Source organism: Lynx rufus, unplaced genomic scaffold (assembly GCF_022079265.1).
Source record: "Lynx rufus isolate CCGP_SWC_20201006 ecotype Redwood Valley unplaced genomic scaffold, mLynRuf1.p SCAF_3, whole genome shotgun sequence".
NCBI lineage: Eukaryota > Metazoa > Chordata > Mammalia > Carnivora > Felidae > Lynx > Lynx rufus.
In genome coordinates this window covers 85,702,040-85,714,619 of record NW_025814845.1, presented here as the reverse complement: position 1 = coordinate 85,714,619, position 12,580 = coordinate 85,702,040, and the positions used below count along the sequence as shown (strand labels likewise).

The window sequence follows — 12,580 nt, the reverse complement described above, 5'->3', positions numbered from 1 at the left end:
ACATTTAGAAACAGCAGTCGTGGAAAAGTGGTTTGGCATGAGAACCTCTAATTTTTATATTAGGCAGAAATAGAGGGGGTTTGTGATTGTAATTTATGTCTGTTTTCCTACCTTGACTGCAGGTTTTTCCAGCATATCCAGGATGGCACTTGCACTTGTTGGGTCCAATACATTCACCATGTTTGCACTGTGGTTGGCATACAGCTGTGAAGAGAGGATTTAATGCATTACTTCTAGGTCAGTTGACCATCAACCGTATAGCATCTATGTCATATAGTAGTCTGATAATAAAAGAGAAGACTAAGAACTTACAACAGAATAACAGAAATATATAAATTCACTATGAGTGTGGTAAACACTGTTAGACTAAATACTCTCACATACATGTAGGGTGTGTGTGTGTGTGTGTGTGTGTGTGTGTGTGTGTATCGCTTGGGTCTGGAAAACTGCCTAAACTTAAGTACAATGTTAAAGCAGTTAAAAAAAAAAAAAAAGGTAAAACTATGAATAAACACAGCTGATACTTGTCAATAGTTGCAACTTTATAATAATCTGTACCTGTAATTTCAAACTCATTCCCCCCAAAATGCTTCAAAAGTAGTTTTTAGTCCAAAGATATTGGGTATGTATGAACTCCAGATAAATTTCTCATTAAATAATATCTATTTTATTGGAAATGCTATTTCTAATATGAAATGGTTTGAAATAAAGTAAAAACTAAAAAATTCAGTATTTCTGGAACTTCAACTTAAGATCCACTTCACCTTGATCTTTCTTAACCCTAGGTGTGTTACAATTGCCTACACCCTTGCTGCGGTCTATCACAGCAAACAGGAAGTTCTGTTTTACAATTACTATCTTCCATCAACTGAGTTGGTCTTTCCTCAAGATTCCAAAATGCTGTAAAATGTCACTCAAAGCTTTTTACAGTCTTCCATTTCTGCCAAGACACTGGTCAGAATTTATTCTGTTTCCTCTATACCAGTGATTCTCACCTGAGGCTATCTTTGTCCCCTATGTAACATTTGGTATAAACAGAGACATTTTTGGTTGTCACACTGGGGAGACGGTGCTACTGGCATCTATCAGGTAGAATACCGGGAGGCTCTAAGCACTCTACAATGCTCAGATAGTCCCCTACAAAAACAAATCATCCAACCCAAAATGTGATGGTGCCAGACTAAGAAACATTGCTCTATGCCCAATCTGCGCACAGTGCTATGCGAGATGCTAAAATAGAAGAAAACTCGTTGTATAGCATTGTCACTAGTCTCAAAGAGCTTACAGTGTAGATGAAAAGACAAAACAATCACTTTTCATTTAGGGCAACATTTGTTTATGAGAAAAATGGGTGGCATGTATGAAATTTGTGAAGAAATCATCACACAATCATATCCACAGAGATTTGTACAGAAAGCCTCAGAAGAGACTTGAGTTGATTCTTAAAGCATGGGTAGACAGAGAAGGGGAAGACTCTCCAAGGTAAGGAGAGTTATATAGCAAAATAAATTATCATTTACTCAGGGGATACTTGAGACTGTGAAGAGATAGCTTAATGTCAATGGAAAAATGAGATGTAGACCACCACAGGTGAGTGGTATCAGATGATGATGTTCCCTAAATTTCAGACTGAGGAAAATACACTGTATCTACAGGAAATGGGAAGTTTCTGGAAGTTTATCATCATCATCATCATCAGGATAATTACCTGATGAAAATAAAAATGCTAAGGATATTAACTTGGTGATGTTATGTGGGATGGACTAGAAAGTCTAGTTGACATGTGAAAGGCATGATTTGTTTGTGACAGGAAAAGAGGGGCTTCAGTGAGCACTGAGTGAGAAATGGACACCTCTTGGAGACCAAGGGGAATGTAGTCGACAATGACCCTGCGTTCTAAAGTCCCTGACACCTGTTACTTCCCATAGCAGCCAAGGTTGCGTCCATTCTGGGATATGCTCCTAGTTTCCTCCCTCATAATTCTCAAACATCACTTCCTTCAAAACTTGAACACTCCTGTAAAACCAATATGCTAGTTATTTTTTGGTGTTTCCTCCAGTTCCTCACTTAGCCCTTGCTGACCTCTCCCTCATCTGGCACTCCACAGTGCTGATTTGCCAGTTTTACTTCAAACCTTTCCTGCTTGTCTGTCACCCCACCTGGTATCACTACTGATCCTAAGTGCTGCTCAGCAAGTATTAAAAAGCTTGCAGAAAGAAGGGATGAGCAGAGTATAAAGTGTAAATGGTAGAGAGTTGCACTTGGAAAATTCTTAAAACCTGATTTTAGACATGGCACGAAATTCAAGAGGAAGCAATTTTGTTCAGGTCTTTGAGAAGAAATGAACCGTCTAGGAGGGTCTTCGATATGATTCTTCAGTCAACTGGACACGAGTGGATGGTTTATGTGCAGTTTTTAAAACAAGTCCCAGAAATAAACTATTCTTCATGTTATTTCCAGGTCCCATAACCAAGAAATGCATGTTAAAAATTTTTTCATATTAAAAGATTTTCCATAAATCTTAATGTTATATATGAATACAACCTGAACGAATCAATTATCACTGAGGCACCCAGAGTGTCATAATTTAAAAAATAAACGTCTCAAAATCAGTAAGTGTAAGTCGAAGTAATAATCCCCCCCAAATAGCTGGAATTTGAACATATCTCTAAAAAACATGAAAAAGTAGTTTGGGAAGCACCACTTAAAAACATGAAAAATGTATTTAGAAGAGGACACATTATCAAACAAACTTTAGGTGCCTAGGCTTATTGCCTTTGACCCCCTGAACAGCTTGATGACCATCCATTTATGGTACTTTCAGGTGCTGTACAGGAACAAAAGCTTTGATTGTCCCCCTCCCTTTCTCATTGTTTGTTCTCAGTGGAGTGCCCTAATCTTAGGCACATCACAAGCACACATTCCAAAAGGCCAAGACTGTTAATGTTTCTTACATGTTTACAGTGTCAGTAATTTTCAAACAAACTGCTGTTTGTACTTCCATCCAACAGACTATTCACTAAAGTAACTAATGACCTAAGTATTAGCCAACAGCTACCAACAGAATAGGATATTCATAATGCTGATGTAACCAATCATTTTCTCTCATAAAAAGAAAACACTCTGAAAAATATTGCACAAAAGGACCTTCTCCCATTCTCTTGCATCAGGTCTGTGGTGGAATTCGATAAACATGCATTAGACATTTGTTATATACATGTATTATACTAGGTGAGTGTCAGGGAGGATGAGAGAGTCACCAAGGATATGAAAAATTAACTGTGGAACTGGAATATACTGGCCAAAACTTACCAAGAATTCAGAGAGAGGAGATGCAAGAAGAAAGGGGGGAGGGGCAGGACGGTCATAATCTATTATAGTCACAGCTATGATTGCAGATCCTGGAAAGGCCCCCTGTAGGAAATCGTGATCTGAAGAAATCCTTAGAGGTTAAGAGGCTGAGAGTTGGGATGGAAGACAAAAGCCTTTCATGTTTCTTGAGATAGACCTGGATTGCAATGTATTTTCCTCTCAGGACTGCCTTCGCTGCATCCCAAAGCATTTGGATTGTTGTATTTTCATTTTCATTTGTTTCCATATATTTTTTAATTTCTTCGCTAATAGCCTGGTTGACCCATTCATTCTTTAGTAGGGTGTTCATCAACCTCCATGCTTTTGGAGGTTTTCCAGACTTTTTCCTGTGGTTGATTTCAAGCTTCATAGCATTGTGGTCCGAAAGTATGCATGGTATGATCTCAATTCTTGTATACTTATGAAGGGCTGTTTTGTGACCCAGTATGTGATCTATCTTGGAGAATGTTCCATGTGCACTCGAGAAGAAAGTATATTCTGTTGCTTTGGGATGCAGAGTTCTAAATATATGTCAAGTCCATCTGATCCAATGTATCATTCAGGGCCCTTGTTTCTTTATTGACCATGTGTCTAATGATCTATCCATTGTTGTAAGTGGGGTATTAAAGTCCCCTGCAATTACCACATTCTTGTCAATAAGGTTGCTTATGCTTGTGATTGTTTTATATATTTGGGGGCTCCCGTATTTAGTGCATAGACATTTATAATTGTTAGTTCTTCTTGATGGATAGACCCTGTAATTATTATATAATGCCCTTCTTCATCTCTTGTTACAGCCTTTAGTTTAAAGTCTAGTTTGTCTGATAGACAAAAGCCTTTCAGAATATGCATAAAATACGGGGGAAGGGAAGTGAAGGGGTTCCCAGTGCCAAGTGTGCTAATGAAGCTCCACTCTCAAGTGCTTACAACAGCAGAGGAGCCAAAGGGTTAGGGCAGATCATAAAAGGCACCAGCGGCAGAAATCTTGCTGGGCGCTTGCAAATATCTATTTTTCCCTTCTTTTTAAAAAGAGAATGGCAGGGCACCTGGCTGGCTCAGTCAGGTAAGCAAGTGACTCTTGGCGTAGGCTCAAGTCATGATCTCACTTCATAAACTGGAGCCCCCACATAGGCTCCATGCTGACAATGCAGAGCCTGCTTGGGATTCTCTCTCTCTCTCTCTCTCTCTCTCTCTCTCTCTTGCTCTCGCTCTCGCTCTCTTTCTCTCTCTCCACCCCTCCCCTACTCACACTGTCTCTCTCAAAATAAATAAATAAGCATTTTTTTAAAAGAGAATGGCATTTCTGTTTGCTCACTTGGGGAGGGGGAATGAGTTGGCTATGGAAAACGACATTCCCTATCTTCCCTAGTAGACATGGGTAGCCAAGTGACTAAATTCTGGCCAACTATAGGTAAACAGAAGTTACTGTGTAGGGCTTTTGGAATGCTACTTCAAAAGGGGGCTGACTAGTCATGGCTGAACTACACTGGCCACTTTATGACCATGAGGGGATCCTGAGAAGGGAGAAGAGTACAGAGCAAGAAGTCACAATATTAACCCTGAATAACCATGCTGGCACTGTTCTTTGTGCCCCTGTTATTTGCAGCCAAATACAATTCCTAACTGATTATCCCTGAACACAAAGTTATGGAATCTGACTTTATCTGTGTTTATTAGCAAGCCAGCAAATGTTTTCTTTGGTACGCATTTAGGACAGAAATGTTATGAATAGATCCTAATAAAGGAATAACAACTTGTCAAATTTATTTTATACCTGTAATTTAACCAAATAATCATAGAAGTAGCTAAAGAACTTCATTCCTAAATCTAAAGAATTAGATCAAAAATACGTATTCATCTTGAGGCTAGAGAAACACTATTCCAACTTCTGCTAAACTGGTCCCCCTTTTGGTAACCCTCTCCACTGGAATGTGAGCTTTCAGGAGCCAGCAGACAACAACCCTTAAAATCTGCTGTGGACAGCAGGTCAGGGGTTAAAAAAAAATCAAAAGAGTAAGTGGTCCACCTTAGAGTGATCTTCTAAACACATCAAAAATAGATGATACACTTGATTTGGAGGAAACTGGAATTTGGAAATTTGCAATTTGTGTCTGTTGGCGCTAAAGGTTAAGCAGAAAAAGCAGCATTGCTTTTCTGGCCTTCGTGTGAGTCAGAGACAAGAACTTTGGGCCATATTTGGAGGTCTACTCTCCTCTGGTACCACATATGGTATAGCAGCTCAGTAAATGAAAGTCAGGTTAGGGGCGCCTGGGTGGCGCAGTCGGTTAAGCGTCCGACTTCAGCCAGGTCACGATCCCGCGGTCCGGGAGTTCGAGCCCTGCGTCAGGCTCTGGGCTGATGGCTCAGAGCCTGGAGCCTGTTTCCGATTCTGTGTCTCCCTCTCTCTCTGCCCCTCCCCCGTTCATGCTCTCTCTCTGTCCCAAAAATAAATAAACGTTGAAAAAAAAAATTAAAAAAAAAAAAAGAAAGTCAGGTGAGGATCAGACAATCAATGAATGACAGGTTTTTTCCCCCCAAAACTGGATGGCAGAATGAAGCCCAAATGGGCAATCACTCTCAAAATGTACTAGCATTCTTGCAGCATAATCTCCAAAGTGCCCTTAAAATAACCTCTCTGTTGGGGCGCCTGGGTGGCGCAGTCGGTTAAGCGTCCGACTTCAGCCAGGTCACGATCTCACGGTCCGCGAGTTCGAGCCCCGCGTCAGGCTCTGGGCTGATGGCTCGGAGCCTGGAGCCTGTTTCCGATTCTGTGTCTCCCTCTCTCTCTGCCCCTCCCCCGTTCATGCTCTGTCTCTCTCTGTCCCAAAAATAAATAAAAACGTTGAAAAAAAAATTAAAAAAAAAAAAAAATAACCTCTCTGTCATTGTTTTTTTTTAAAAATTTTTTTTTTCAATGTTTATTTATTTTTGGGACAGAGAGAGACAGAGCATGAACGGGGGAGGGGCAGAGAGAGAGGGAGACACAGAATCGGAAACAGGCTCCAGGCTCCGAGCCATCAGCCCGGAGCCTGACGCGGGGCTCGAACTCACGGACCGCGAGATCGTGACCTGGCTGAAGTCGGACGCTTAACCGACTGCGCCACCCAGGCGCCCCTCTCTGTCATTGTTTTAACTAGAAAAAGAAGCACGACTCAACTGGCAAAGCAGACATAGGTCTTTCATGTCACATGCCCCCATGCCTTCTGTGTGACTGCAATCTACAATTTTCTCTTAGAAATTCATCCTAACTGATATAGCTGGGCTTCTGAGAATAGAACAGTTTTCTGACACTGCTATGTAATGAGTTTTCAAATAAGTCAGGGGGCAATTAAACTCCCACATCAGTTCTATATAATATTTCTTATGTAAACTAATCACGCAGGGAGTCAAGTATCAACGTGAAAAACTGAGGACCTGTTGAGATGCCCAAGCAAGCGGTGGGGATGGAGAGACAAGGGGAACAACCAACTCAACCTCAGGTGTTGTTGGTAACTTGAGAAGGATTTTCTAATGTAAGTAAGATTGTCTTCAGGGTCCTAAGAATCATTTGTAATTTTTGCCATCTACATCGTGTTGCTGGTCAGATACAGCACTATTCAAAGCAGAACAAAGAACCTTGTCCTCCGGGATATGTAATTTAGAAACAAAGGTGACACAGAAGTATGCAAGGGTAGGCAAGAGAATGACTGGATACAAAACAGGGAGATTGCAGAGAGCTCTCATTACACCTAAAGCTTCAGAGAACCCAGCTATGGAAAAACTCATTGTGATGAGAACAGGAACATATGATGAGGAGTATCTTTTACAAAAAGCAAGTGGCCTTGGAAGAGAGAGAATTGCTGAAAGAAGCGGGAAACAGCTCGGTGCTGTACTTATTCATGAGACCTGAAGAAATGGAGGCAGGATTTTACAGGACTCCACTGGAAAGGACCTTGTGCTACTCCCTAGGGCAGGTACAACAAAATCCAGAAGAAAGAATCCTCCAGATTTTAAGATCTCTGGAGAAAAACAACTCTGCGGGCTTCCTAATACCCTGTATCCTAGTGTCCACTATCCGATTTCCAAATCCCAATTCCTGGTGTAGTAAAAACTGAAATAAAAATGTCCCTGATTGTTATCACTATAAAATACTACATATTAAATGTTCTCAGGAATACAGAACTCATTTTATATGACTGGTTAAATTCATCCTCACAATATCCATATGTGGCAGGAAAGAGACAGACTTTATCCTTATGTTACCAGCACAGAAGTGGAGGCATGGAATGTTCAATGACTTGCCCAATACCAGAAAAGAACTCTTACCCCAGTTTCATGGTCAATCCACTAGTTCTTATATTAAGAAAAAAGCCAGAAAACCTAACATTTTGAGGGGCTTTAGAAGAGGAGAGGAAAAACACCACGCAGGAAAGGATGAGAGGGGTAAGAGTGTCAAAGTGATTAAAGATGTAAAGGTATTTTAGTTACATTTTCAGGAAAGAAAAGTTACAGTTAAGAACGCGATCTATAATTTAAGAAAATTAAAGTAACCAGAATATTTTGCCATAATCCCACTCCATTGCTTGTTCTGTAACAGATCCCAGATTCTGAATCACTAATGAAGTATATAACTGCTATCTCTTCTGAAGGAGTGCTACATCTACGATTTTCTTTTGCTCTTGCATTTTATCTAACATTATTTTTACTAAGAACTTAATCAGGAACTATAGTCAAACATTAAGTCAGCCAATCAATTTATCATTTAGGGCATGAAGTTAAAATATACAAATGTTTCTGGTCTATGCAATGTCATCTTCCAAGAGCTATCTGACAATCTTATTTTATTTTGGCCTTTGGGAATATCCAACTCACACATATTTACCCATTACCTATTTCCTCTATTTAACTTTTAATTCCTGAAGTAGACCAGAGAAAGTGCCTGCATCTGCACCTTTGTATCTCAAACCAGTTTCTATTTAACATAATTAAGCACTATTGCTGACCACTTAAAAAATCTTCTAAAGGTTGCTATCATTTTGAGTTTACTTAGAATTCTAATTTTCCTGTTCTCTAATGTGATATAAGAGTGAAATTTAGATTAATACCAAATGATACTTTACGAACACATAAGAAATTGTTACTACTTATTTGGAAGTGTGAAATAGGTTTTACTTTTTCTCTTTTCTTAGGTTAACAGCAACAATCAGCACACCTAGCCCCCCAGATCTTTGTTTCTAAATACCATTCCACAATAAAGGAATCAGGGCTGGGTCAGGGAAGCTGGAATATTTTGCTGAGACAAAAAGCACGGATGTATTCAAAGAATGGTGGAAACAAGTGAAAAGGACAGAGGAGATCGCTTGGGGGTGTTCCCACTGGCCAAATTTGGAATGATTTGAGCACAAAGAAAAATAGGAATCATAACTGATAACAAATAATGAGAGAACCCATGTGTCCAAAGTGATTCTAAAAAAGGAGACAGAGTTCTTTATAGAAGAATGCCAGCTAGGGGCGCCTGGATGGCTCAGTAGGTTAAGTGTCCGACTTTGGCTCAGGTCATGATCTCACGGTTCGTGGGTTCAAGCCCTGCATTGGGCTCTGTGCTGATGGCTCAGAGCCTGGAGCCTGCTTCAGATTCCGTGTCTCCTCTCTCTGTCCCTCTCTTGCTTGCTCTCTGTCTCTCTCTCTCAAAAATAATAAACATTAAAAAAAATTTAAAAAAAAAGAATGACAGCTAACCCACAGAAGGAATAACAGAATCCAAAAAATTTTGCAACAACCACTGAAATAACTAATTTGGAAATAACTATCCATAGATATTAAAGCTTTCATGGGCTAGAAGTTTGTTAGGAAACAGAACAGTCAAAACAGTTTCAATGTATCATCCAACAGGTTACTAATTATAAAAAGAAGATATGTTTCAGTGGCAAATCTGAGAACCTTAATCAAGTGATCAAACTTAGCATCACCAAAAATAGAACTACATCGTGTGCAATGGGAGTATCGTAATAAATGACCACCTATGTAATATTGTTGCATAAAAGGTTTAGTTTAAATCAATTGTGGAAGATTCTACCAATCAGTTGGTGTACACTCAAAACAAATCATTGTCAAAAAGCAAAAAAAAAAAAAAAAAAAAAAAAAAAAAAAGACAAAGTGACAGAACTATTCTAAATTAAAGGAGACCAAAAGGGAATGCCACTAGATATACTATGTGATCCTTGATTGGCTCTGAATGCAAAAGAAAAAAAATCCATAAAAAATCATTTTTGAGATAATTGGAGAAATCTAGACTGCTTATTACAGGATAGTACTGTATCTATGTTAAATTTCTTAAATATGATAATGATACTGTGATTTGTAGGTAAAATGTCATTGTTTTCAGGAGATGCATGCTGAAATACTTAGGCATGAAGTGCCATTATGCCTCCAAGGTACTTTCAAATGGTTTAGTTAAATAGAGAGCAAAAAAATGTACAATATGTTAATAATTGTAGAAGAAGAATATATGGGTGTTCCTATACTGTCAAAACTTCTGTGTAGTTGAACATTTTCAAACACAAAAATGGGAAAAATTTATAAACACCAATAGAATAATATGCACACCTTGACAAATAGTATTACATCACTTGTGAACCACTGTTCACTTACCGGTGCACTCTTGAGGAGGGTTTAAGAGTACAGGTGTTAGAGTTAGACCCCTGGGGTCCCAACTCTATCACTATGACCTATGCAGATTACCCACCTTCTCTCTGCTATAAAATGCAGATCATAGGTTGAATCTGACAAAGTTGCCAGAATTCCCATTTTTTATTGAATAGGAAACCCACATGGTGCATGTAGAACTTATCCATAGAGTTGCTGGAACAGCCAACTGAGAAAAATCCAAATAAAGTGCTTAGGACAGTACCCATCTCACAGTAAGAGCTTAATGTAATGGTAGCTATAATGAGGTTAAGGATGGCAAAGAGGAAAGGCTCCAGTGTCTGAGACATTGTATTAAGAACTGAGGGAATACAGATCAATGAGATGCCAAGTCCTCATCCTCAGGAGGCTAAGTCCAGTAAGGAAAGACAGAAGTAAGCAAAGATGTCTTAATAACAGATGCATTTTGGGGCGCCTGGGTGGCGCAGTCGGTTAAGCGTCCGACTTCAGCCAGGTCACGATCTCGCGGCCCGTGAGTTCGAGCCCCGCGTCGGGCTCTGGGCTGACAGCTCAGAGCCTGGAGCCTGTTTCCGATTCTGTGTCTCCCTCTCTCTCTGCCTCTCCCCCGTTCATGCTCTGTCTCTCTCTGTCCCAAAAATAAATAAATAAACGTTGAAAAAAAAAATTAAAAAAAAAAAAATAACAGATGCATTTTTAAAGGATACAGAAGAGGAAATGATCGATTATACAGATTTAAGAGAGTCAGAAAAGGTTTTGGGAAGGAGTAAAATAAATCTATAAGATAACTGATTTCATAACGTAAGAATTCTTTAGGATATAAGGAAACATTAAAGTATTTGTTTTCATTGAAAATACTTATATTTGTCTTAGCTGAGGAGATGATGCTGTAATTTTGAGGTTTACTGAGCGATCACTGCAAAAGGCCAGAAGATTTTAATGTAACCATTATCACTTCTTTCAGCAATCAGAATTCCTGTGTTTAAAAGAGTTACGGACATAGTTAAGCATCCAACTCTAGGTTTCAGTTCAGGTCATGGTTTCACAGTTTGGTTCGTGGGTTTGAGTCCCATGTCAGGCTCCATCCTGCTGGTGTAGAAGCTGCTTGGAATTCTCTCTCTCTCCCTCCCTCACTGCCCCTCCCTTTCTCATGCTCTCTCTTGCGCTCGCTCTCTCAAAATAGATGAATAAATGTACAAAGAAGTCATTGATATATAATGAATTGAGCCGTATATTTACTATTTTTAAAAAATGGAATCACTTTTGTGACCGTGCATAGACTTGATGGGAGGCGCATTTGTGCTGTTTTTAAAGAAAACATTAGTTTATTTACTGTTCCAAATTTATCTGATGAAAAATCCTAAACAGAAATTTAGAAACAACCTAAATGACCATCACTGAAGGACTGGGTAAGTAAGTGGTGGCATAGTGGCCTTCCTGCCTCCAGTACCATGGACTTCAATCCAGGCCTGATCTACCAATAGAGGGACCTCACTAACCCATGATTTCACCATGATATTCTCCTCCTTACACTCACTCACTCACCGACTCCTCGTCATGTTTACCCAGCTCATTGTAGTAGTTCAAGCTCCAACACCACATTTCTGATTTGACCCCTGCCTACCCCACTAGCCTCATCTGCAATCACATCCACAAAAGTACCAACTAATTGCAGTTCCCAGAAAACAACACACTCTGAGACTTCCATTCTTTTCTATGCAATGTCCTTCTTTCCATTGTCTGCTGGACTAATATCTACTCAGGCGTCACTACTACTCAGATTAAACATTACCATCTCCACTCTGCTTTAGATCCTCATTCTGAGTTTGGAGCCCTTGCTCTCATAAGCCTCTGCACATACCTCTATCATAAGTTATTTATGTATCATCATTAGCTATTTTCCTTATCTAGTTCCATTAGACTTGGAGCTCTTTAAATACACAATACCTTCTCTGAAACAGCATACAGTCTCCCAACAAAGACGGATATGACAGGTGTACAAGGTGTTAAGAGAATACAGAAAAAAAAAAAAGATTTCTCTGTAAAGAGGGAGGGGTAGCAAAAACTGTCAGGAAAAGCTTACAAGAGGAAATGTGAACTGAATCTTAAAGGACGAGTAGGAATTCACCACATGGATGGGTGAAGTGCCTTTCATGCAGAGCCAGCAGCGTAAGAGAATCCAGAGATACAAGAAGCAGCAGACAGTCTGGAAATACAATAGCAGTCCACTCTCACAGTGCCTATACAGCAGAAAATAATCCTTTAAAATTAAGGCAGTTGTCAGCCTGGAGGGCCTTACACTCAAAGAATCAGGAGTCCATCCATAATTGCAAACCATCAATGGATTGTAAACAGCAGATGCCACAATCAGACTATATTTTATGTGTTTTCAATTTCTTTTTGGAACCTTCATAAAGAATTAAGATCTATGATATGTAACAAGGTCATAAGACAAGCAAATTCAATATATTCATTTTTTTCCAGTAAATTGTCCTTCCTGAAAACCACAATCTAGTTCTTGAGATTATGTCTTGTGTATCTTTTTCGTCCCTTGTTCACAGAGGTCCTGGTCCTTACACCTTCACAA

General features: G+C 39.5%; 1 protein-coding gene across 1 annotated transcript in view; it reads right to left on the bottom strand.

Annotated features, from left to right (window-relative positions):
* Positions 1-12,580, bottom strand: part of NPNT (nephronectin) — an 82,971-nt gene that overhangs the window by 48,541 nt on the left and 21,850 nt on the right. The window contains exon 6 of the mRNA XM_047092273.1: positions 112-204. Within this exon, the coding sequence (XP_046948229.1) occupies positions 112-204 (93 nt within the window). The remainder of the gene's footprint in view (positions 1-111; positions 205-12,580) is intronic.